We start from the raw sequence: 25,994 nt of genomic DNA, 5'->3' as shown, positions 1-25,994 counted from the left end.
CTTCCAGTCTCCGCCCTTGCCCTGCCGGGCTCTCCACATTGCAGCGGATCACGCTCTGCTGCCTTCCAGTCTCCGCCCTTGCCCTGCCGGGCTCTTCACTTTGCAGCGTATCACGCTCTGCTGCTTTCCAGCCTTAGCCCTTGTCCTCAGGGCTCCCTGCTCTGCAGCCTGCCTCTCTCCGGCTGCCTTTGCCCTTGTCCTCTGGGCTCCCTGCTCTGCAGCCTTCCTCACTCCGGCTGCCGTAGCCCTTGTCCTCTGGGCTCCCTGCTCTGCAGCCTTCCTCACTCCGGCTGCCGTAGCCCTTGTCCTCTGGGCCCCCTGCTCTACAGCCTACCTTTCTCCGGCTGCCAACAGCCCTTGTCCTCTGGGCTTCCTACTTGCAGCTTATCACGCTCCGCTGCCTACCCCCTACCTTTTTCCCCGCTGGGTCCTCGGCCTAGCAGCCCTCTACAGCCCTCTACAACCTTCTACATTCGGCGGCCCTGCCCCTCAGGGTTCACTCCTTACTGCCCGGCCCTTCTGGGATCCTTGCCGTGCAGTCTGCTTTACTCTGTTGCCCTAAGCCCTTTTCCTCTGATATTTCTACCTTACCGTCCCACTCTTGTGGGCTTACTCATTGCCTTCCTGCTCCTCTGAGCTCTCCACCTACCTTTCTGTCCTCTGTTATCATATCCTGTTACTCGACTTTCCCTTCCTATCCTTCTGCTAGTTTGCTATCATCTCCTTTCCTGGATTTGTCTGTTGTATCTTCTCTTGTACTGTTTGTAGACCCTTTGTACAGAGCTTGTCTGCTGGTTCCCATCAGTCAACCTCTGCCCCTTCCCTTGTCTCGTTTCTATATCACAGACACCCATAGCTGCTGTTCCAAGTTATGAGCAAACAGCGTGGGACTCTGTTATAGCAAACTGTGCAGAAGGCTAGAGTATTTCCAAGGTTCGTGGAATACTCTTTCCCTATTCTGCATACACCCCAAGAGGGTATTCACTCTGTACCTTTTCCCTTGCTACTCTTCCCTACTCTTCACTCCCTTTCCTTTCCGCTGTGTGTGTTCCTATCTGTCCACTTTATTTCAGCACCCAAACTCTTCTGGGTGTCTTGTGCCACTCTTATTAGAGTGCCATTCGTGACAGAATGCAAGAGCCAAAAATTTCTTATTCCATTGGCCGGAAGGGCACACACAGACCAAAGATGCTTCCCTTTCGAGTTAAGAAACCTTTGCATAAACCTATGGTTTCCCTAAGGACAGCAAACAAGAAACTTAGTCTAAAGGACAGTCTCGCCTTAGAAAACAAAGATTTACAAGCACGGTACTATACCCACTGGCTAGCTGACCCTTCTTCCATGTACAATTATTATGACATTTGCGACTATGATCCGCAGTCCTTATCTGTTGCAGAGCTACAGCAAGATAATGAATTCTTACAGATCTTATTAGACCAAACAGTGGAAAACTCTCCTGCGTCTTCTGACAAGCCTTCTAACACCGTAACAGCTAAGGACATATCACTCATTGTGAGAGAATCTAAACCAGAATACGCTGTTGCCAGTGTAATATGCGCAAGATCAGCTTGGCAAGCTCCCCAGAATGCTGGAAAACCTTATTCGACAGGACAAGGCAGTTATTATCCTGAGGTTTGTGCATCTGGTTCCGGGTACAAAAGACCTATACTAACCCTCGGTTGTCCTAATACCTCCACAGTATCTATTAACCACAATAACCCTAAGGTCAGTCTTCCCATTGATACAACCAAATTTTCTGCCACACCAGCTTCTGAAGCTTTAGATCAAACTAATGATACTTACCTGCTACACGAACAACTCCTACGCCTTAAAAGAAAGACCGAAGACCTCTATGACGACTTTGTTTCTTTGTATTATAAGAATCTTATGAAGGGACACAAGTCACCAGACCTTCTGACAATATGTCCAACACCTGACATCTTATCTTTAGAGATCGACATGATAAGGCCTGGAGTTGCCATACAGAAAAGTATACAGACATTTACCAAGCAGATGGAAGACCTAAATATAGCATATGTATCCCTTCTAGAGATTGACACAGCTCTTTCACCTTCCAGCCACAGAAACTCAGGTTGTTGTACTGATAGAAAAGAATTAACTCCTCCGGTGGGTCAATATCACGCACACAGTCATTACACCGCAAGACAAGGGTGGTCCACTGATTGAAAATCCTTCTGAGTCAAAGGATGATTCCGCCCTCACCCTTGCCTATCGTCCAGTACCCACACCTACAACCTCCTCTGCAATGACAATGGCAGCTGAAGAGAATGGCACAGTTCACACCGAGCATGCGGAAGTGGCAAGCGGGGCTTGCCAAAGTGTGGCTGTGCTATCAGAAATCACTCTCGAGCAATTAACATCTTCTGTTTCTTCGATACCCCCTGAATTGCCAGTGGTTGTGGTACCCGATCTACCAGTAGTTGCAACACCTGATTTGTCTGTAGCTGCTATAGCACTCGAACTTCCAACTGCTATTCATGATCTGCCTACTGCTGTGGTTCCTAAACCCCCGGACACATTTGAGACTCCTGAAGTCCCTACTACAGATCTTGAGGTCGCTAGAGCTATTATGAATCCTGAAACTACTACTCCAGTTGTTCCTGCTGATATATCTATAGCACTAAGACTGCCAGACTTTACTCTACCAGTCTCAGGTGTTTTCCAGCCCGCTGGCTCTCTCATGGCTCCCTCACACCTAGTTGTTACAGCCTCGATACCCCCTACAGCCATCCAAGATCTCACCGCTGCTGTATCCTCTGAACTCTCTATGGCAAACCCTAATGTTGTCATTACTACTTCGGATGTCTTGGAAAACCTTCCTAAAGATACCAACTCTGCTGTACCTATGGCTCCACTTTCCAGCATCACACTGTTGCCCATCAAGGAAAAATCTATCTTGGAGCCTGCAGCAGTTTTTCGCAGTTCCTCTCTTCATGCACACACAGTTGGGGTCTGTGTTCCAAAGACTTCATCTTTTCTGAATTCTACATCCAAGGTTCAGAACATTGGTACCGGCTCCGTCATTCAAGACTCTCACCTTACAAATCGTTTCTGGTGCCTCATGATGTGTCTTTTTGGAGTAAGACTCTTGTACTGTGGAACAGACACTCTTCCTACAGGTCGGTCTTCAGGGAGCCTGGAGAGGGGCCTGGAGAGGGGCATACTGTCATGCATGCGCCATGGGCACATCCATTTTTGCTCCATTTGGACTTTGCTACTTAATGATTATTGTCAACTAACTACGCATACCATAATGCACCTGGCCGCAAGCATTGTTTCCTGGCCGTTCCTATTGGATTTCTATGGAACTACACCCCCCAGAAGCCTTAGAGTCTGGTCCTGCTTCCACCAGCCCAGGAACAGAAAGGGAGGTGGCCGATTGCCTGCAGGTGTGATTCGCCAGGTGAAACCAATTGGCCTGCCTCTGTGCTGGGCTAGGCAGTATATAAGGCTGCTGTCTGCAGTGGCTCAGCCTCTTGCATTGAGAGTCCTTCCTCCACCTTTCGCGAGTGTCTTCGGATCCTTGTATGCTGTTTACCCTCACTCCTGCTTGGACCCTGCCTTGCAGCTTGTTACACCCTGCTGCCTACAGCCCTAGCCTTTTGGGCTCCCTGCCTTGTTGCTTGCTCCACCCTGCTGCCTCCAGTCATAGCCTTCCAGGCTCCCTGCCTCTCAGCCCTGCTCCTCTGGGCTCTCCACACTGCAGCGGATCACGCTCTGCTGCCTTCCAGTCTCCGCCCTTGCCCTGCCGGGCTCTCCACACTGCAGCGGATCACGCTCTGCTGCCTTCCAGTCTCCGCCCTTGCCCTGCCGGGCTCTCCACCCTGCAGCGGATCACGCTCTGCTGCCTTCCAGTCTCCGCCCTTGCCCTGCCGGGCTCTCCACCCTGCAGCTGCTCACGCTCTGCTGCCTTCCAGTCTCCGCCCTTGCCCTGCCGGGCTCTCCACACTGCAGCGGATCACGCTCTGCTGCCTTCCAGTCTCCGCCCTTGCCCTGCCGGGCTCTCCACCCTGCAGCGGATCACGCTCTGCTGCCTTCCAGTCTCCGCCCTTGCCCTGCCGGGCTCTCCACCCTGCAGCTGCTCACGCTCTGCTGCCTTCCAGTCTCCGCCCTTGCCCTGCCGGGCTCTCCACATTGCAGCGGATCACGCTCTGCTGCCTTCCAGTCTCCGCCCTTGCCCTGCCGGGCTCTTCACTTTGCAGCGTATCACGCTCTGCTGCTTTCCAGCCTTAGCCCTTGTCCTCAGGGCTCCCTGCTCTGCAGCCTGCCTCTCTCCGGCTGCCTTTGCCCTTGTCCTCTGGGCTCCCTGCTCTGCAGCCTTCCTCACTCCGGCTGCCGTAGCCCTTGTCCTCTGGGCTCCCTGCTCTGCAGCCTTCCTCACTCCGGCTGCCGTAGCCCTTGTCCTCTGGGCCCCCTGCTCTACAGCCTACCTTTCTCCGGCTGCCAACAGCCCTTGTCCTCTGGGCTTCCTACTTGCATCTTATCACGCTCCGCTGCCTACCCCCTACCTTTTTCCCCGCTGGGTCCTCGGCCTAGCAGCCCTCTACAGCCCTCTACAACCTTCTACATTCGGCGGCCCTGCCCCTCAGGGTTCACTCCTTACTGCCCGGCCCTTCTGGGATCCTTGCCGTGCAGTCTGCTTTACTCTGTTGCCCTAAGCCCTTTTCCTCTGATATTTCTACCTTACCGTCCCACTCTTGTGGGCTTACTCATTGCCTTCCTGCTCCTCTGAGCTCTCCACCTACCTTTCTGTCCTCTGTTATCATATCCTGTTACTCGACTTTCCCTTCCTATCCTTCTGCTAGTTTGCTATCATCTCCTTTCCTGGATTTGTCTGTTGTATCTTCTCTTGTACTGTTTGTAGACCCTTTGTACAGAGCTTGTCTGCTGGTTCCCATCAGTCAACCTCTGCCCCTTCCCTTGTCTCGTTTCTATATCACAGACACACATAGCTGCTGTTCCAAGTTATGAGCAAACAGCGTGGGACTCTGTTATAGCAAACTGTGCAGAAGGCTAGAGTATTTCCAAGGTTCGTGGAATACTCTTTCCCTATTCTGCATACACCCCAAGAGGGTATTCACTCTGTACCTTTTCCCTTGCTACTCTTCCCTACTCTTCACTCCCTTTCCTTTCCGCTGTGTGTGTTCCTATCTGTCCACTTTATTTCAGCACCCAAACTCTTCTGGGTGTCTTGTGCCACTCTTATTAGAGTGCCATTCGTGACACCGGTTCTATGGCACCTTTCTCTAGCAGGTCTACAATTTCCTGCAAGAGGAGCGGATCTGGAACTTTCAGAGAGCTGTTCCCCGGTGGATGACTCTGAGGGATGCGGAGAAAAGGCAGGCAGTAACCTTGGGCAACTGTCTCCAATGCCCAAGCATCTGACGTAATAGCCTGCCATTCCGTCAGATGTTGAGTTAACCTGCCCCCTACTGGTGTCTTGTGAGGAGAGTCCTCAGAGCGGTTTGGAGGCGGCTGATGCAGATGCCGAGGGTAGAGGCACCTGCTGCTGCTGCGGCTTTTGTATTTTTAACCCGTCCACCTCGGGTGAATCTTTTCTGACCCCTTTGAACCGGCTGTCCTCTTCCTCTTCCGAATGCGGAAAAGAAGCGAAAGGACTTACCTCTCCAAGAGGTTCCTGAGGGGCGATATGGTGTCTGACGGATTGCAGCTCCCAGGGATTTTGCTGCTGCCTTTGATGTTTGTAGCTCTTCTAAACTGTCATCCGCCTTCTTACCAAACAAAGAAGAGCCTTCAAAGGGCATACTCGAGAGTCTGCTTTGCACATCTGGAGCAAAACCAGACTTTCGCAACCAAGCAAATCTATGGGTTGTTGTACTTGCCGCCATGGCCCTGCTGATGCTGTCAGCAGAATCAATGCCAGTTTGAAGGGATTCGCACATTGTGTCTTTACCATCCTTAATGATGTTTAGAAACGCTTCCCTTTCTTCTCCCTCCGGGAGGCAGTCAGCCGCTGATGAAGCACACTCCCAACGTGTGTGGCTGAACCTTGCGAGCGTACAAGTAGCATTGATGGATTTCAACGCCATGCTACATGGAGAAAATACTTTTTTGGCCATTGAGTCATATCTCTTGTCATCCCTGTCCTATGGAACAGTAGGGCAAGCCGATTTACTACCTGATGAAGTTGCTGCCTGAACAACCAGACTCTCCGGAGTTGAGTGTCTGGATAAATATTCAGGGTCAGCAGTAGACACCCTATATTTGGCTGATAATTTTTTGTTAACCGCCGGGATAACCTCAGGGGTTTCCCAGTTTGCTAATATTTTCCTTTGTAATGCCGCATGAAATGGCTCCACAGGATCCTCCTGTGGACCTTTAACCAAAATGTCTGTGAGGTCGTCTTGCTGAAAAGCAGGTGAGGGTATAGACAACCCCATAAACTCTATTATCCTTGCCATCAAGGTTCTATAAGGGGTTTCAGCATGTTCCCCTGGGTCTGGTTTGGCAAATTCCACTTCTGGGGAAGTGTCCAACCCACTTGCTTCATGTAAGGATTCTTGGAGGTCTTTTAACCTACCTTCCTCAGAGGTAAATTCCTCTGGTACAGGAGTTGCAGATCCCTGCAACTCAAAAGGTCTTTCCTGATCCGAAATCTCCCCTTCTTCATAAATAGATGATAAGGCTCTGGAATTATCAGATCTTGGAAATGGTATAAATCCCATTTCCAGAGCAGAAGGGGCCAAATTCGTCATAATTGGCTGAGAAAACGTCAACGTCGTCGACGCGGACGTTAAAGGCTTCAAAGTCATCGAAAAAGGCATCCAGAAAGTTGGTAGAGGCCTTGAGGAACTCGAGAGTATCGGAATTCTACCCGAGGTTGTCGACGACATTCTCGTGATCGAGGCTCTGGGTATGGCCACTGGCTGTGAGGTGGCCGTGGGTTTGTCCTTTCTCGGCGTCGACGTTGAAGACGGCCTTGAATCGACTGACCTGTGCGTCGAAGAACCCTTTGATTATGGCGTTGAAGAGGCAGATCTATGCATCAAAGGGACTTTCGATGATGGCGTCGAAGACGCAACCTTGCCTTTGCTCGAGGGTTCGTGGTGATCTCAAGTAGATTCTTTCGCTGCGACTCGCGGCGTTTTGATTTTTCAGGTCTTTCACCCAGGGTATCACCCTCAGCAGTCTTCGAGGGGGTCGAGGCCACTTTCTCGAAGACGCTAAGCATCTTTTTCCTGAATTCCTCCCACTCAGCCTGAGAGCTATGTTTTTGTGGGGCAGGAGACCCTTTTCGGGGAAACGGAAGAAGAAGACGAGGAAGGGGATCTTCGACGTCTCTTTTTTGAATGCTTACATCTCGAAGAGTGATGGGAACTGCTTCGAGACCTAGAACGAGAATGTCTTTTGTGATGGCGAGCAGACGAATGTCTCGACTCCGCCGAGGAAACTTTCGAAGAAGTTTTAACTGCCTTACCTCTCTCGAGCTTTCCCTTACGCTCCTTTAAGGCTTTCGCCGTCATGGAGATGCAGTCCTCGCACTCCGAACAATGGTGCTCGGCTCCCAGGCACCACAAACAGATCCTGTGAGGATCCGTCAACGACATTTTCTTTCCACAGTCTCGACATTTTTTGAAGCCGGACCGTGGAGTTGTCGGTTCGGATGAGGAAGCCATCGAGTACGAGTCGGTATTCTCGAGGAATAATGAAGTATATTTGACTGAAGAACTGAGCAACGATATTCCAAGGCACACGAAGCGCGGAAAAATGGAGCTGAGCAACGGACGCTGCGCATGGCTATTTATGGGCATGGTGACGTCGGCGCCAATACGGTGGCTGTCGAGGGACACCAACTCGACGGACGTCGATGCGCAGCGCCCTCTACTGAGAAAAATCTTTCCGAGGCCAGCAAGCTGGAGACGAATTATCAAAGATAAGGAATACGTCGGAGGACACGATCCCTTCGAATGTAATATATGCTCTCAAATTTCCCTGCGGGAAATACTACGTAGGCAACACAATGAGGAAAGCCAAAGAACTCTGGACAGAGCATAAATCAAACATCAGGACAAATAATGTTAAATCGCCCATATACAGACACTTCCGTGACAACAAACGTACAATAGCTCAACTAAGATGCTTAATTTTGGAAGTAATACACTTCTCACCGAGAGGTGCAAATATCTCCAAGATACTCTCCCAAAGAGAATTGTACTGAGTCCATAAGTCAGACTCCATGTCCTCCATGGGACTAAATGAGGAATATTACTTGGGACCATACCTCTAAAAAATCCCACAGAAAACTATCCGAACGGGATGGTCTAGTTCTAGACACTTCAATCCAAGAGAAAAAGGTTTCCTATGGACCTTGTCGCCTTGAATTTCTAGTTTTTTAATATTACAAGCATATATGCACAAAGATGATATGTGACAACAAATGGTCTTCTATTAGATGTGCAAACTTTATTGTCAGGATATTCAATAACAACACTGAACTGGATCATCCACACTGACAAATATTCTTAGGTATTACCATTATGTTTTTCTGCAACACACTAAAGATAACATCTAATATGATTATAAACTGTCCTTTTTTACAACATACAGGTATGTATTACATAGTATAGAGAAAACGTACAAAACTTGTATGCAATTTTGAATCTAGAAGTACAATCTTGACATATGGACAATTTAAGAGTTGGATTATATTGCAGAAATTGTGAATTATGATACTTCCCTTACATTTAAGTTAGAATCTGCATGAGCTATATACCTGGGTAGATTATCATCCAATTAGAACACAGCCCTTCATGCCAATTTATTTTTACTAATTATGAATATTATGGGTATTCATAGGCTAATCCGTGAATGATGGATTAGAAAGTAGTCAGCTTCAGATGACTGTCACTTAAGATTTTGATATCATTGTCAGACTCTCTACTATTTTTCTCTAGAGGTACGTTACCATGGGAACACATAACCATCTTACTTTTTAATGGTCAATATATATTTTCATATTTCAATGTAAGAACTTCTATATTTTATTCTTGACTCATAAGCAAAGTAAATAGAGAAAAGACAAGGAAAACTTAATGCGTGATTTATGCACACCGCACAGACATTTGTTTACATCAGTGACGTCACGCGCATCACACATAACGCGATGACGTCACTGACACGTAATGACGCTGTTATTTATAGCAGCCATTTTGGAATTACACTGTAGAGCAGCCATCCGAAAAACGTTTTGCTCTCTCCAGGTAAGAAATCCATGGGAATTCCAAACCTCTTCTAGGTTTTTACAATTCTCATTTGAATATTCCTATGTTTACTGATTGGGTATGACACTTGATTTCAGAGCACCACGAAGACTCTTCCATGTAGTACCATGGGCTCCAACCCAATTTTGAAGTCTCTTACCATGTCATATCTTTTGAACTAATGATAAAGGTAATGATAAAATACCCTCAGGATGAGGTTTCCGTTACTAATTTCTGGCAACGTTAAGTCTGAAAACTTTATACATACATATTTTTCACAGATCCTGGAGTTCTCTACCTGCAATCTTCAATTAAGGAACTCACTTGAGGAAATAGTGTTTCTCATGACTAGCACTACCAAGCTCATATGGGACAACTTCCACTTGTGTAAGTAGTCCATCATTTAGAAAGGGACCTCTAGACCCCATTGTCCAAATTATGAATATCTATATATTAAATATTGTGCTATATCCAATCAACATAGGGAACATGCAGGACTGAGGAGATGACACAATAGTAGCATAACAGGATGAACACTCAAACCCATTCCGAAAGGATAAGTATCCTCTTTATAGACAAAATGAGAAATACAGGTTAGCACCTTATGGCAATACTTGAATACTGTTCTATAATCTCAACAACTTGGTTTTACACACCTTTCTCCCCCTCTCCCCCCAGCCCCAAAGCATGGGGGTACATATATAATGACCCTGGGGGCAGACAGGTGACCATCTGACCCCAGGGGTGGGGGCATAAAAAAAATGAAAAAAAAAATATGTGATGAGAAGGGGGGGGGGGGGAGATTTGGGGGCCCTAGCCACAAGGGATTTTTTCGGAAATGGTGTCATTGCAAAGGGGAGATTCTCCCCTTTCCAACTACACCCTTTGTGACAGCATTGCTGGACGCGGATCGGGCTCAGAGCGCCTGATCCATGCCTAGCAATGCCCACTAGACCACCAGGGATACGTTTGTGACATGGGGGAGGGGGGCTGCTTACAGTAAGCAGCCCTCTCCCCCCACTGGCCCCCAAAACATGGAGGCACATATATTTTTTTTTGTGCAAATTTCTTTATTGCCATTTTGCATAGCAACAAAAACAATCAACCAAGCAACCATCCCCCCCCCACATCATCCCGGCACACACATGAGGGCTATACACAAGAACCAGAAGCAATCTGGGCAACACGGTTGGCGCACCCCCAGCAGTTCTCTCAGTCCAGCCTCCGAGCCGATGACATCCCGTAGTGCCGAATGCCCAATCCCAGAATGCAGTCCTAAGGAGTCGGCGGGGATCGCCCCCCTGGGCTCGGCCTGGCAGAAGAACCCAACCCATCCGAAGATCCATGACAATCCCCCCGGTTGGCCAAGGAGGTATGTCGTATATGCATCCCACATCCGACTTTCACCCCGACACTTCCCCCTCAGCACCTCCCATCTTCTTTCCATATCATTGCAGTATAATAGATCTTTTGATCATTGGGCAACAGTTGGGCTTCGGTTACTTCCCCACCCCATGGCCACACAGTGTTTTGCCAAAATCAAAAGAAGAGTTATCAGTTTCCTAGTTCCTTTGGGTATCTGTTCCATATATCCAAGTAAGGCCATCACAGGATCCGGCACTAGCTGTTGTCCCACAATATCCCCAATCATCTCAAACCTCAAACACCTGCCGCCAGAAATGCACCAATTCCCCACAATCCCAGGCCACATGGAGAAACCTGCCATCTCTTGTCCACAACGAAGACAAGCCCCTGACCTCTGGGGGAAATACTCTTTTAACTGGGCTGGGGAATAGTAGCACTGGGGCAGAAACTTAAAATGGATCAGTTTGAAGTTCGAATTAACAGCCCCCTTCCTGGTCACTTCACAGCAGTACCTCCATGTATTCGTCGGTATTTCCCTTCCCAGCGACCTCTCCCATAGCTCCCTGGAAGACCTCCTCAAAACTGGCCTTGTCCTCGGAGCCAACCCGTACAAACCGGAGAGAACCCGCCGTCCAATATCCCCCAACACCTTACTAAGCAGTTCAGCCACTGCGGGCGGCCTCGAAAGGAAGGAAACAGTCTCTGCAGTGTCACCCTCAACCGGTAGTACAGAAATACATCTAACACTGACAGATCTCCCCTGTCCCTCAACTGATCTATAGAGATGAATTCCCCGTTCAGAAACCGGTCTCCCAACCGAGCGACACCCAACCGCTTCACAGTAGCTACATAACGCGTCTCACTAGTCAGAGGAACACTGGGAATATATATCGGCGGAATATCTGGCGAGTTGAGTACATCCCCCTCAGACGCACGCCCCAAGTAGGACCAGGCCCAACAGGTAAGCTCCACCAGATTACGCGGACACCTCGCACGGCTGAGAGCCGTCAGGATAATCGACCGTAACAACGCCGGTAATGCAATCGACCTCTCTATTTCTACATGCCTATGCTCTGCCGCCATCCCATACCAGGACCTAAGGTAGCCGGCCTGCGCCACAATGTAATATAACTCGAAATCAGGAAGTGCAAGACCCCCCCTCCTGAACTGGCGCCATGAGTTGCCCCCACGAGACACAAGCCCTCTTACCCGCCCAAATGAATGTGATATCGCAGAGCGAAGATCCCGGAAGTATTTCTGAGAGACCTCTATAGGCACATTCAGAAACACATGTAGAAATATAGGAAGGATAGACATCTTAACTACCGAAATCCTGCCGTACAGGTTAAGAGGGAGTGAGGCCCAACCTGCCATCGACTTTTTGACCGATTCTAAAACCTCCACGTAGTTTGCCGTGTACACCACCTCCTTCTCCCTGGCTACTGTGACCCCCAAATATCGAGTACTCTGTAAATCCCACCGGAATCCCCAAATATCTCGAAACTGAGAAGCCCCGTTCGTCAGCGGGAAGATAACAGATTTGCTAGCATTTATTTTTAGCCCTGATAGGTCACCAAACCGCTGGAGGTCGATCATAATCGGGTTGATCTCAGGATGACGGAGGAACAGGACCATATCATCCCCGTATAACAAAATTATGACTTTATGGATGTGTAAATGGACTCCCCTGTGGAGATGAAACTCCCTAACCCACTCAGCCCAAGGCTCTATCGCTAAGGCAAAGAGCAGGGGAGATAGCGGGCAGCCCTGACGAGTCCCCCTCGCAAGCGGTAGTGCCCTGGTAGTCTGTCCGTTTACCCCACCCTAGTCCCCCTTTCCGGACTTAGACATGGCCAGCACGATGAGATGGTCCCCGGACAAGATGTCAGTTGTGAATACCAAGGCTGACAGTGCCCCCTCGCCCGTGTCCCCTGTCCCCTAAGGAAGACAGGGTCAGGCCCCACGCCGGTCACCAGGGTGAAGGACACCCGGCGCAAGTATCAAAAGAAAATCCCCTCCTCAAGGCCGCTCTACCGACGAATCCAGGGGGTGCTGGATTTGTGTACACCAAGGGGCGGATACTTCACCGAGGAACAACCACCAAGAGTCTTTGAAAAATCAGGGGCAACCAAACCCCAAATGCCCGGGGCAGAACAGCGCCACCTAGCTGCAGCCCCCACCGTCCACGCCACCAATCGCCATCTCAGGGGTGCAGCGCCAGGCGCACGAACAGCCAGGGGACCAAAGCGCCTCCCGGCCTGAGCCGCCAATGCCCCCCGCCAGGCACCAGGGCCGGAAGCTCCTAGCAGGCAGCTGCAGAGCAGGTCCCAAGGAGAGCAATGCAGGGCTTTCACTCCCTCTGCCCGCCCCGACGTACACCCCCCCACCTCCTCATCGTCCCAGGCGCCGGAGAGCCCACTGGTCCACTTCTCAGGCCACGAAGCACCGTGAGGCCCGAATCAGACCCACCCTCAGGGCGGGTACGCTGCGGCGTCCACCCCAGTAACACTTAAAACACCAAGGGTCTCCGCCGCTCAATCCGCCGAGCAGGATGGGCCGCCAGCTCCCACTGCGCCTTCCTGGCGTGTCGGCCCGCAGTCTTCAATTCCGGCTTCTCTCGCACCGTCTCCCAACTAAGGGCAGGGGGCTTCACTGCTCCCAGCTCGTCTGCCTGCAAATCTCGCCAGCTTGTCACTCCCCAGCGACAGCGGTGCTCCTCCGCTGATCTCGGTGAGCCCAGCCGATCCACAGGGGAACAGCGGGGGGTCGCGGCTCCCCGCACTCGGCACCTCCTCTCCAGTGCCTCGTTACTCCAGCAGTCCGATCAGCACTCCCACCAGGGCTCCTCACCTCCACAGTTCAGCCGCTCTCCTCCACCTCGTCCAACGATTACGGGCCGCCAAACACCCCTGTCCTCAGGCGGAGTGCCTCACACCGCCGGGTCCCCGCAGATTCACCGGCCCGGCGCTGGAGACGGGATCGGAGTACCACCACTCCCCCTCCTCGCCTCACCAGTCCGCCGGCCACCACTTCACCTCTGCAGTCCGCACTAGCCCCGGCATCTTTTCCAACCAGGGGTGTTCTCCTTGACCCACAGCACAATCAGGCAGAGAGCAGCACAAAGGGCTTCCTCCTTGCAGCACGGAGACCGCCGGATAAAAGACAGGATTTACGGGATGTGAGGGAGCTTCACAGGCTTGCGGCCATCTTGGTCGGGCTCACGAGCGCCCCCCCCATGGAGGCACATATCTGATAAACCCTGGGGGCAGATGGCTGATCAACTGCCCCCAGGTAAGGGGGCAAAATAAAAAAGAAAAAAGAAAAAAACAACTGGGCTGGGCTGTGGGGGTGCAGATTTATTTTGCCCCCCTGAAAGGGTGGTGGCCCTCCCACACCAAGTGGAAAGGGGGGGCACCCCTTGTAGCGCTCCCTGGGGGCAGATTTATGCCCCCAGGCAGGAGTACATGAGGTGGCCCCCCGTCCAATTGGGGGGTGGTGGGGAGGGCCACCAGGAATAAGTGTGCAGGCCCCCCGAATGATGGGGCCTGCAGGTTAGGCCCCCCCTGGGGGCAGTTGGCTGATCATCTGCCCCCAGGGAAAATAAAAAAAATAAAAAACAAAGGGAATTTTGGATGGGAGTGGGGGGCCACTAGCCACCAGGGATATATTTTACAGAAAAGGCGGGTGGCCCTCTCCCCAAGAGGAAATGGGGGCACCCCTTGTAGCCCTCCCTGGGGGCAGATATCTGCTCCTAGGAAGGGGCATCTGACCCCAGGGAGGGCTGCATGAGATGCCCCACTCTTATCGGCCCCCAGGGAGGGCTGAATGAGATGTCCTCCTGCATTTGTTGTGGGGGGGTAGAGGGTCACCCCCCCATTACATTAGAAAATTATCTGGTGGTTTAGGGTGCCCCTCAGCCCGCCCTAAAGTGCAGTGTACCATTTTCAATTTTTTTCTTTGTTTACGAAACTTGCCTTGGCGCAGTGGGGCACATTGGTGTGCCAATCTGGCCCCATGGTGCCCAAACCTTACTACTCCACCCACCGGGGGGGCTGTCCCACACATTTTTGGTGGCCCTCTGCCCCCCACCCCAAATGGAGGCAGGGTGTACCTCACGCAGCCGTTTGTAGGAGGCCCAGGGAGGCCTGCATGAGGTGCCCCCGCCACCCATTTGGGGTGAGGGGGGAGAGGGCCATCAATAATTGTGGGACAGACCCCCCTAAAAAAGGCCTTGGCACTGGGGGGGGGGAAAACCCATGGCACTTAAAGGGTTAAAGAAATATACTTGATGAAAAAAGCAACTCAAAAGTGTTTTGATTTGGAATCACAAGAATTTGAACATTTAAATAACTACCTATTATGAGAAATATGGACATAATTATGAAGTAACAACCCCAGATCGGGGTGAGAACATTCTAAAAAGTTGGGCTTAGTAACTGAGCCAATTACAGTGTGCGAGGTCCCCAACTAGGGAACTTTCTTTCTATTGACCCACCCCCCCCCACCTCCTCATCCTTCTGATCGGTCTGGCCTCACCCAGCCGTTTGACAGCATCCAGCATCACCACTGGCCAACCGTCACCCATCTGTGCACTGTTCCTTGTCTTTGATCAGTCCTTTCGGCGCTCGGGACCCTCTGCTGTTTCTCGTCGCAGTCTACCATTCCCACTGCTTTCTTATCTGCACATCCAATCTTGTGTCTGGAGGGTCCGGGCAGACAGCAGTCAGCCGGTGAGACTATTTCCAATCTTTTGTCGCAGGAAGGGACCCTATGCTGTTTCCCCTTCTACGTGAACAAGCAAGCCAAATGAAAATATTTACTTGTACCACACTTTTTCTTGAATCAATATCTTCACTACTGTTCCCATCAATCTCAGTTTCAGGGATTGGGCCAGGTCTTGAAATAGCTGAGCCTCAGTGGCATTGATCCAAAGGGGTCCTGCCGATCTTGCTGCCCTCAAAATGTCTTCTTTCTGTCCATAAGAGGTTAGGGTCGCCATGACATCCTTCAGGTGAGCCTCCGGCTCCTTCTGTAGCGGCCCTACCCTATGCAATCTATCCAGCCAAACCCCTTCTGGTGGGACCTTCAAGAGTACACCTGCAAAGAAATGTTGTACCGTGGCCCTAAAATCCTTGTCCAGAAGGGTTTCCGGCACATTCTTGAGGCAGATGTTGGAGCAGGAGGACTGCCAGTCTGCCCACACCGGCAGCCGCTGTACTTCGCTCCCATTGTCTCTGTGTCCCATGAGTCGGGAACAAGTGACAGGCTGAGTCCTCCGCTGTTGAGCTAGCTACATACTGCCAACACTTCACGGTCACCTCACCGGCAGCCGAGCTCAGCACCTCTCTGCCTGCCTGCTGCCAAGCTATGCGTCCGCCTCAGACCTGCTTCAAAGGGTTTGGAGAGGGTCACGCCCGCTCCTGCATGGTATCAGGCTGGCCAGGGTATATCCCTGCTATGCGGGGGCTGCGTTCACCGCGTTGGGGGGAGCCAATCAGCTTAGTTTAGACTTTTCGCTGGAGGGCTGGGGTGCACTGCACTCAGCATGTCTGCTCTCCACATGTCGCCTTCTTGGAATCCAACTTTTGATTTTTTAAAAGGTTTACTATTGCATAAGTAGTTGGTTAGAATGTTTTCTTTCTTTTCAAAACAACACATTCAGGTATTCTCACTCTTTCATGCATTTTAAATCCTTGCCTTGGCAGGGAAAGACTTCCAGACCTCCACAGTCACTGAATCACTTTCTAATAAAAGAAACGAATGGTAGGAATAACAAATGCCTTTGTCAGGTTCTCAAGCCCACTAAATTTGCCCGTTGTGTTATTTAGATGACACAAGCATGACACTTCCCTGCTTTCTCTTTTAAGTCCAACCTCTCTAACTTCAAAGGGTGTTCGGTGGTCAACCCCTTACGTTGGGTGATCTGACTGGACCAGTTTCTTGAAGATTTAACAACCATGGTCATTTCTAATTCCTTTGTTTTGATTACAGGTTTAAGGTATGGGATGGCCCCCTGTGTTTCTCTGGAAGATAAAAGATAGAGGTATGTGACTTTCCCCTCACCAAAGAGATCCTTATAGACCTTCCCACTTTTTCGTAGCACAGTTCTCAGTTACCTTTCTAGTGGTCATCCCACCCAAGTGTCTCAGAACTGATGCATCAAACTTTCTCTACCTTTTTTCTTTAACAATTTTTATTAAGTTTTACCTATAGACCCACAATGCAACAAAACAGTTCACAATTTTCAAAACAACTCGCATGTACATTTTCAATTACTTTTTCCCTTTCCCCCCCATACCTCCCTCTGGCCTACCTACTGCTACGCCCCTCTAATGCACCTTATCCGAGAGTCTGTGTCAATTTTGGTTCCGACAAGCCCCAGCCTCTCCATTACCCCGTCCCGGGATTGAGATTGTAACCACCAATTGTCTCCAAGCCTCCAATGTTCCAGCTTCTAACTCCCCATCTCCCCTCATAGCCTCATTCCACACCTTCGTCTCTGCTTCTGCCCATTTCTTCAAATCCACCCGCCATATATATTTGTTGACGGTCCAATGCGCGCCTTTCAGCTCATTGCTATCCTACGTTTAGCTAGTATATACGCCAGGTCTTTCAGTTTGCTGACATGTCTAGCTCTTTTCGGACTCTGGAATCCTCCCAAAAGACATGCCCAGGGGGTGCTTACATTTAAGTTAACCTCTAATTCCGCCATGGTACGTGCCACATCCTCCCAAAATTCCCTTATCACCGGGCATGCCCAAAATATGTGTGTCATTCCTGCATCCACCTCTCTGCATTTCGGACATGTCTGTATATCTGCCTGGCGGAATGTAGCTATTTTCCGAGGTATCATGTATGTTCTGTGTTTCACATATAACTGGATCTGCTGAAATCTAGCGTTTCTTGACACCTTTTTGTGGTATCTGAGTGCTCTACTCCACTTTCCACCCTAAATTGGCTCCCCAACATCCTCTTCCCACTCTGATCTCGTTTGTGCAATCTCTTTGCTGGTCTTGGACATCAACATCTCATAAATTCGGGATACTTCGTGGCCCCCTTTGGATATATCATAAAATGTCTCTCGTCATATTTGGCTGCTGGGTCGATTCCGTTTCTGGCCACATACGCTTTATGCTTTGTACTAGCTTAAAGTATGTAATGTATTGGCCCTGATGTAAACCTCTTTCCACCACCAGACTGCCAAACTCTTTTGGCCGTCCCTCTCTCCACATATCCCCGACTGATGCTATGCCCACCGGTTCCCATTTCTGCCTAATCCGCAGCCTTGTTTGTTCATCTATTCAGTGCAGTGCGACTAGCGGTATTTGTGGGGACCACAAAGCCGGGTAACCCATCAGTTTACAGGGGCTGCGCCCTATGTTCCCACCCAATCTCAGCAATCTGCCTTCCCCCTCTCTACATTGTTTGAGCAACCACATCCTTTCATTCAGGAAGTACGGCAAGCTTTCCGCTCTTAACATTCTTGACTCAGTCGTCTGTCCTTCTGACAGCCATCTAGTTAAATATTGTAGCTGGCTACCTAGATAGTATAGTTCAAAGTTTGTCAATCTAATGCCGCCATGTTCATATGCATTTTGCAATTTCCACCGTGCTATTCTAACTTTCTCTAGCTTTACCTTATCTTACAGAACGTCTGTACTTCCAGCAGCCCCCCTAATGACCAGCTCACCAATTCAAAAAGTGGTTCCCCAAATCCACCTGGTTTCCTGCTCCACTCAATTCTGTCCTTGGTCCCGGCAATAATCCATCTATTGGGTTTCTTTTAAATCTTAGCAAAATTGGCCAAATTCTGAAAGTGATAACTGGGATGGTCAGCCCAAATTGTTTTCAGACCACATGTCAGTTTTCAGGATCTTTATTGGCCATTTCGTATATGCAAACCAGCAAACAAACTCTGCATATTTTCGTGAGGTGCAGATTGCCTAGTTGGAAACCAGCCAATGCAATTGGTGAGGGTTTTGTAATAATTGTCCAAATAATTACCATTGTTGTTTGCTGAAGATTTTTGAGATCCTGCATACCCTGACACGAGGGAGGGTAGAGTAGGAGAAAGGTAGACTATAGCCTCAAAAAAAGAAAGAAAATTGTTATTTTGTCCACGGAGTAGTGGACTGGCTGACAGGCTACCTGTAGCCCTGCAAATGTGGTTTGTACGCCACCAGCCAGATCCGTGGGGCTCAATGTGGGTCTCAGAACCAGCTTGAGGCCTGTAGGACACGGGTTACTCATGGAGCTTCTGCTAGTCTGTAGACACAGAATGATGTGTGGACTCAGGGGAAGTGCCCTAGGCAGCCTCAATGGCCATGGACTGCAGCAATGTTTAGAGGCCACTTAAATTGGGGGATTGGACATTGGCTACTTCTGGGGGCAAAACGGCCACTGGCCCTGTCTGCAGGATATGACCAGTTGCCATTATGGGTCGGTTTAAGCATGCCCCAGGCAGGGTAACCACCTCACAGTCCCCCTCCAGGCCGCTTTGTGGGTTAGGAGCATGTGCCGGGCAAAGTGTTCACTGGCCATGGCTATGAGCTTTGGCCAGTGCCCACTAGGGTTGCAATGTATCGGACATGGATCATACCCCAGGCAAAGTTACCACTACCCATGGCCAGAGCCGCTTCGGGAGGGCAAGGGAAAATGTACCATGCCTGCATACCATAACCAGTGCCCCCCATATGGATGGCTTCAGCGGTGGCCAATGGCCATGGCAACATATGATTGTTAGTGCCCACTATGGGTGGGTTCTGGGGGGGCGAATTTGACGACTGGCTATGGCTTGTGTGTCCACTGTGTGTTGCAGAGCAAAACAACGAAACCCCAAACATTCACCACTTCTGTTTTCTAAAGCAATTCTACTCGGATATTGCAAAACAACCATTACTCGGTCGCCATTAGGCTGCATACACCAACACAAATAACATGTACATACCCACACTTGAGGAATGAAAATAAACTAAAGAAAAAGAGGGATACAAGAAACTAATTAGTGTCATTTTAAAGTTGACGAGACTGCCAACAAAAAAAACATAACCGTAGAAAATGTTTGGAGAAACAGTTTTCCAGGGAAATCACCACAATACAGAACCAGGGAATTGGGGTAACCAGATTACCTGTGTATTAAGATGGTGATGGTGGAGTTGTAACAGGGTCATTTATGCAACACACGAAAAAATGCATGCATTTGTATATCTCCTTGTTTAATATTCAGTGGACACAAATATTGCATCTTACTGCTGTCACTTTTCTAATGAACAAAACTTACCTTCAAGCCCCTTTCATATCGCCTCACTCTGGACGTGTCACCAGCCTCTTTTGCATTTACAATCGCAGTCTTGTAGTTTTCGATTCTACTTTGTATCGACTGTTGCAGTTCACTATCAGCCGTAGACATCTTGCCCTTAAAATGGTAGTTACAAAAAACAAACTATTAGTCTTGCCTAAAGTCCTATGCCATATCTGTGTGAAGTGCAAGGTAAAAACGTTTACAGAAACATATGAATATAACTTCACGGGTCTAACAAGCCAAGCATATCTCTCTTTTGGATATTCTGTGACAGTACTTTGCTGTCACAGAATATATATCCGATGAATTCTCCCTTCTATAAAAGGAAATATATTGTTTGGAGGCGAGGATTAAAGAGACAACCACAGAAACATGGAGTGATGTAGTTGAGGACCAGATGAGAAGAATAGTGAGGCCTTTGAAACAAGCTTAACAGGGTGAAGAGGAAGGAGCGTGAGGAAGGAGTGGTGTATTTTATTTTGATTTATAGAGAATGCTTTTCGCCAAAGCGCTTAACAAGAAGACAATAACAGGTACAATTCAAATAGTAAAATGACAGCAAAAACAAACCTAAACAAAGAAAGCAAATGGTACTTAGGACCAGAGCGAACCAGAGAGTACAAAGAAAGCGAGCAGAGAGAGGAAGAGCATGCCAGAAGAGAAAAAGAGCAGAAACAGGATTGTGCGCAAGTAGGACGAGGGACAAACAGAAGGAATTGGGACTGTGAGCGAAGAGCTTGAGTGGGAGAGTAGAATGAGAGCAATGAGGAGAGATAAGGGGGAGCAAGATTGTGAAGAGACTTAAAGACGAGACATAGAAAACTTTACTTAAGACGAGAGAGACTGGGTAACCATTGAAGTGTCGACTGGTCTGGAGAGATGGAATTGTGTGGGGAAAGTGAAACAGGGAGCCGAACAGAGGAATTATAAAGGGGCTTTAAAGGGATTAGATGAGAAATAGGAAGTACAAAAAGAAGGAAAGAACAATAGAATAGACGGGAGAAAATAAGAGAGGAAACAAGTAGCTTAGTAGCATGGAAAGAGAGGAAAAGTTGAGCTTTGTGGATATTGAACAAATAAGTCCTGCGTGAACGGGAGAGAAATGGGAAAGTGAGTAGTAAAGGATAGGGAAGAATCAATATAGATGCCCAGATTCTGGGCATAGAGAGAGAGAGAGAGAGTGAGAGAGATAGTCAGTAAGGAGGCAGCGAAGGAAATTGACAGAGGAGACAGTGAGGGAGGAAAATCTGAGGCTGGTAAAAAAAGAACCTCTGTTTTAAAGGGATTAAGAATGAGATAGTGGCTAGATTGGAAGTGAGGAAGAATAGAATTAGTAGTGATAAAGGAAGAAAGTTAGGAATAGACGCTGCGTTCAAGAAGTTTGGAAAGGTAGGGGAGAAGAGATAAAGGACTGAAATTAGAAGGAAGGGAGGGATCCAAATAAGGTTTTTTAAGAATTGGAAGAATAGTAGCGTGCCTAAAGGAGAAGTTAGAAGCAAGATGTTGAAGAGAGTAGTAAGGTAGAGCCGGGTAATTTTTTTAGATAAGAGAGCAAGGTATAGGGTGGGATGAGCTCTGGAGAGTGATAGAGCAGTGTCAGTGTTGGAAATAGGATGAAATGAAGTCATAGAGGGAGAGTGAGAGGAAAGAGGGGCAGATGCAGAGAAATAGGGAGTAATTGCAGAGTGCAGAGAAGCTCCCTTTGAAGAGAAATCAGAAGCCAAGTCAGTGGCTGAAAGAGAGGAATCTAGCGTAGGGTCTAGTAAGAGTAAGGAAAGAATATCAGTTAGTGTTTGGAATAGACGACGGGGGGGAGAAGAATAAGAATTAAAAAGGTCAGAAAAATGGGGGGCATGGCTTAGCACTGACTGAGAAGGCCGCCTAATTTTCGTGCTTCTGCTCCGGTGGCTCTTCATAACAGTTTTGATATTAATGGATCCGTAATAATGACTTGTAAAGTATTGTTTCTTTCACCTTAAATATACCTGGTGGTTCATGGCTCTGTCCCTGGAGAGCTGAGCCTGCCTGGTGAGTGCTCTCGGGAACGTTCATGGGCAAGGCCTGTGAGCGCGAGGTACTGAGATTACAGGAGAGGACGTCTACTGTCAGTTGGTCGGACAGAGCGCAATGTGTGGTACGCTTACACGCCATCAACACGTTTAGTCCACAACGCTGTCCCCCAGTAAATATAAAGGTCAGAAACTGCTTTCCTAAGTGAAATAATGGCCTCCTCTTGGGTTTTACAGTCCTCATTTAAAAGGAATTAATGGTTGTTTGGTTAACAGCTGCTACATATATTTATACAAACTTTATCCTGGAGGAGATACTAATTACAAGACAAAATTAGTATTGAAAGTGTAATACTGTAAGTAACATTTGCTGCAGCAAGTCATCTAAATAGCACTGCTTTAAGTTTATACGCTGCTGTCTTGTTATTTGGAGCTTAGCTACATGGCTAGTTTGTGAATGGGATAAGGGCCCATAGCTGGTTTTACTAGTATAATACCACAATATTACATGCACAGTTCTCTTCTGTTATATTGCTACATCTTTTTTATCAAATTTCTTTATTGACATTTTTATAACATGTAGAAGATAAAAAACAACATCATGTTCTAAAAGATAAACATCATTTAGACAACATAACCATATATTTACACAATGTATACAAATGGTATAAAGAGCTGGAAAAGAAAAGATAGAGTCAGAGGAAAGGAAGAGAAAGAAAAGAGCAGACAGGGAAAGAAAAGAAAGAGCAGATGGGGGAGAGAAAGAGAGAGGATAAGAAGAAAATAAAACTATTAAATACATTAAATAAATCAACAAAAAGGAAATTACTCAGATATACAATTCATTGAAGACGTTCCATAGACATATTTATCAGCTTTTTTTTTCAATCTCTGATAAACAACGTTCTCTCTACTTGAAAGAATGGCTAAATTCTGTAACCAACCATTAACGGAAGGCTTACCATTACTCTTCCAGCATTTCAAAATATGTTTTTTAGCTACCAATAGTAGCCTATAAGACCAAAAGGGCTGAGCAACACATAGCTGAATACCTGCCGGGAACAAATCCTGCACACATAGCAAAGGAGTGTGGGAGAGCGACAAACCTAAGACAAGTTCCATATGTTGCAGGACATCATCCCAAAAGCTATTAATTTTCACACAGGACCAGAACATGTGCAAACCAGTTCCAGTATCAGATTTACAGTTCCAACATGTATCATACTGCACAAGCGTACAACGCCTAATTTTTGAAGGCGTCCAGTAAATGCAATGCATGACCCATTGCTGAGTAAACCTCAAATCCAAGTCAACTTTATATTTACAAAGCCCTGTACAAATACCATTTCAAACTCCCTCAGATAAGTCAAATCCCAAATCCAAGGTCCAATTTGCCCTACCTTGCTCTGAAGGAACATCATTGCCCACCTGTGCAAGAGGTTTATACAGAGTGGAAGCCGATAAAGGGCCATTTAAAGGTGCAAGTAGATTCACAAAAACATAGCAAAGGGCACGATATCAGCAATCCTCTGACGTACGCAACTTAAATTTAAACGTGAGGAATTCAAAAGAGAGCATTGAAACTTCATTATGTACCTGTCCCACACGCCAAATACCTGCTGACGGCCAAGAGGGCCACGAGAGGGTACAATTATTAAAACATATAGCCGGAAGATTACGAAATTCAGTAGAAATTCAACCCCAGAGTTTTCATAACATTTCTTCCAATATTTTAGGATCCAATCCAAAGGGACTGGGTGCACAATATTCTTCTCTATATTAACCCAATTCGGGCAATTAGCTGTATCTTCTCTTAACCAGATATGTAAGGAGTGCAAGGAAAAGGGTCTATGATATGAAACTATACCAGAGAAACTATACCAGGGAAACCAAAACCACCTAAACGCACTGGTTTCATAAGTACCTCGATTGTAATCCTGTATCTGACCCCCTCTCCCCAAAGAAAAATACGTAAAACTCTATTAATGTTGCAAAGCAAATCTCCCGTTAATGGAAGAGGAAGCATACTAAAGACGTTAAGTAGTTTTGGAAGCAGGGACATCTTTATTACATTAATCTTTCCCCACAAGGTTTGATTCAACCTTTTCCACTTTAAGCATAAAAGCGCAATCTCTGTGAGCTTGATTCGAATATTGGAGGCTATTAAGGAATTAACACGCCTAGAAATTTGTATACCAAGGTATATACGAAATCATTCCCAGCCCAACTATCCTGCTCAACTCCAAAAAGACCCCTATTACACGAGGCTGAGATTGGGAAGATCAGTGTTTTAGATACATTAATTTTATAATCTGACACTCGACCAAATCTAGTCAGTGCCAAAATTAATTCCTTAAACAAGGCTTCAGGATGAAAAAGTAAAACCAAAAGGTCATCTGCATAAAGTAGGACTTTAGAGGTACGTTACCCGACAAAATAACCTTAATGTCAATATTCTCCCTAAACGAGATTGCCAGAGGTTATATAAAGAGGACAAACAATAGAGGCGATGAGGGACAACCCTGTCTTGTACCCCGATTGATTGGCAAACATTCCGATAGACAACCATTTACTAGAACTCTAGCCTCTGCATCGTTATAGAGGGCAGAAAGGAGCTTCAAGAAATGAGGGCCACAATTCACTCTTATTAATACTTGACAGAGAAAAAACCGGCTAACCCCATCAAACACTTTTTCTGCATCAATGCTGACAGCTGCGTAGGGGTCCATAGAGTTACTCTTTAAAAGTATAATGTCAAGTAATTCCTTTAAATTATCGTAACTATTCCTACCAATGATGTAGCCTGTTTGATTTCGGTGGATCAATTTTGGAAGCAGGGTGTTAATCCTTTACGCATAAATTTTGGCTAATAGTTTAACATATGCATTTAAAAGAGAAATGGGTCTATAATTACTGCAAAATGAATGATTCTTACTAGCCTTGGGGATCACCGATATTACTGCGGTCTTCATGGAATCAGCCACTCGTTCAGAATCAATTATCTCTTTAAAAAGATCAACCAGGAAGGGAGCAAGTAAGGAACTGAACGCAACATAAAATTCAATTGGAAACCCATCCGGCCCTGGACATTTACCTGGCGCTAATAGCCCCATGATGTATATGATTTCCTGTGCTGAAATTTAGCTTTCCAGACAAAGTTTATCTCCATCATTTAACTTCGGATAGGGATTTGGTCCAGGTATTCCGACACCACATCATCACCTATATAACCATCCTCACAATATAAAGATTTTCTAAGGAAAGTCCATTACCTTCCGATAGGGACAAAACCTGCCTTCCTCGCTCTCTATCCCTCAGCCTGTTGGCAAGCCAGGCACCAGATTTTTCCATGCGATCCCAGAACACCTGTCTGGTGTAAAATATATCTCTCTCTGTTTTAGCATGAATTGAGCAATCCGATGAGCATCTAGCCCTTAACATGGTACATAGGGGAACATCAGAAGGGGAAGCGGTATGGTCATCCACAGAAAGCTTATAATTTGTTTCTAGACGTATATAGCCAGCTACGGCCATTTTATTTTAATCAGAGGCATAACTAATCTTGTACTATACAGCTCATGATGACGTCTAAAAAAGGGCAAATTAAGGAAATACCCTTGTCTCCATCTAATATCCTCAAAAGGCAGAAAAGCGACCCGTTGACGCCAAAAGAAGATATTTTGAATCCCACCATGCACATTTTGTTTTTAACTACATTTTTATTGAAGGCACCAGTTGTACATGTCATGACAAAGCATAGTTGTGTCTTCAAATTCAACACCCTCTCCCTTCCCCAACAACAATAACAGGTGATTCCATACAGCAATCTCATAACGGTCAATTGTCTCTAATCAATACTGAGTACATTAATCTTAATCAGGCTCCGCAGCAGATCTGGTCTTGAGTCCATTTGCCCTATGGGCGGCATTCCATCTGAGCAACCAAGTCTTCTCCTGCGCCTAGGATCTACTGCTCTCGAGTTCTGTCACCCCTGAACATGTCTCTAGTTTCACCCGGCTGTCCCCCTCCTAACCCTTCGTGTCCTACCAACCATGAATATTGCTGGACTCCATCGAT

The 25,994-nt window shown here is 47.6% G+C and overlaps 1 protein-coding gene across 1 annotated transcript in view; it reads right to left on the bottom strand.

The window, feature by feature from the left end:
* Positions 1-25,994, bottom strand: part of CC2D1B (coiled-coil and C2 domain containing 1B) — a 2,515,186-nt gene that overhangs the window by 2,032,080 nt on the left and 457,112 nt on the right. Inside the window, exon 6 of the mRNA XM_069642198.1 lies at positions 19,888-20,022. Within this exon, the coding sequence (XP_069498299.1) occupies positions 19,888-20,022 (135 nt within the window). The remainder of the gene's footprint in view (positions 1-19,887; positions 20,023-25,994) is intronic.

This window comes from Ambystoma mexicanum, chromosome 1q, assembly GCF_040938575.1.
Source record: "Ambystoma mexicanum isolate Mex_15411 chromosome 1q, UKY_AmexF1_1, whole genome shotgun sequence".
NCBI lineage: Eukaryota > Metazoa > Chordata > Amphibia > Caudata > Ambystomatidae > Ambystoma > Ambystoma mexicanum.
The sequence above is the reverse complement of the archived record's forward strand: the minus strand, read 5'-3'. Positions and strand labels throughout refer to the sequence as shown.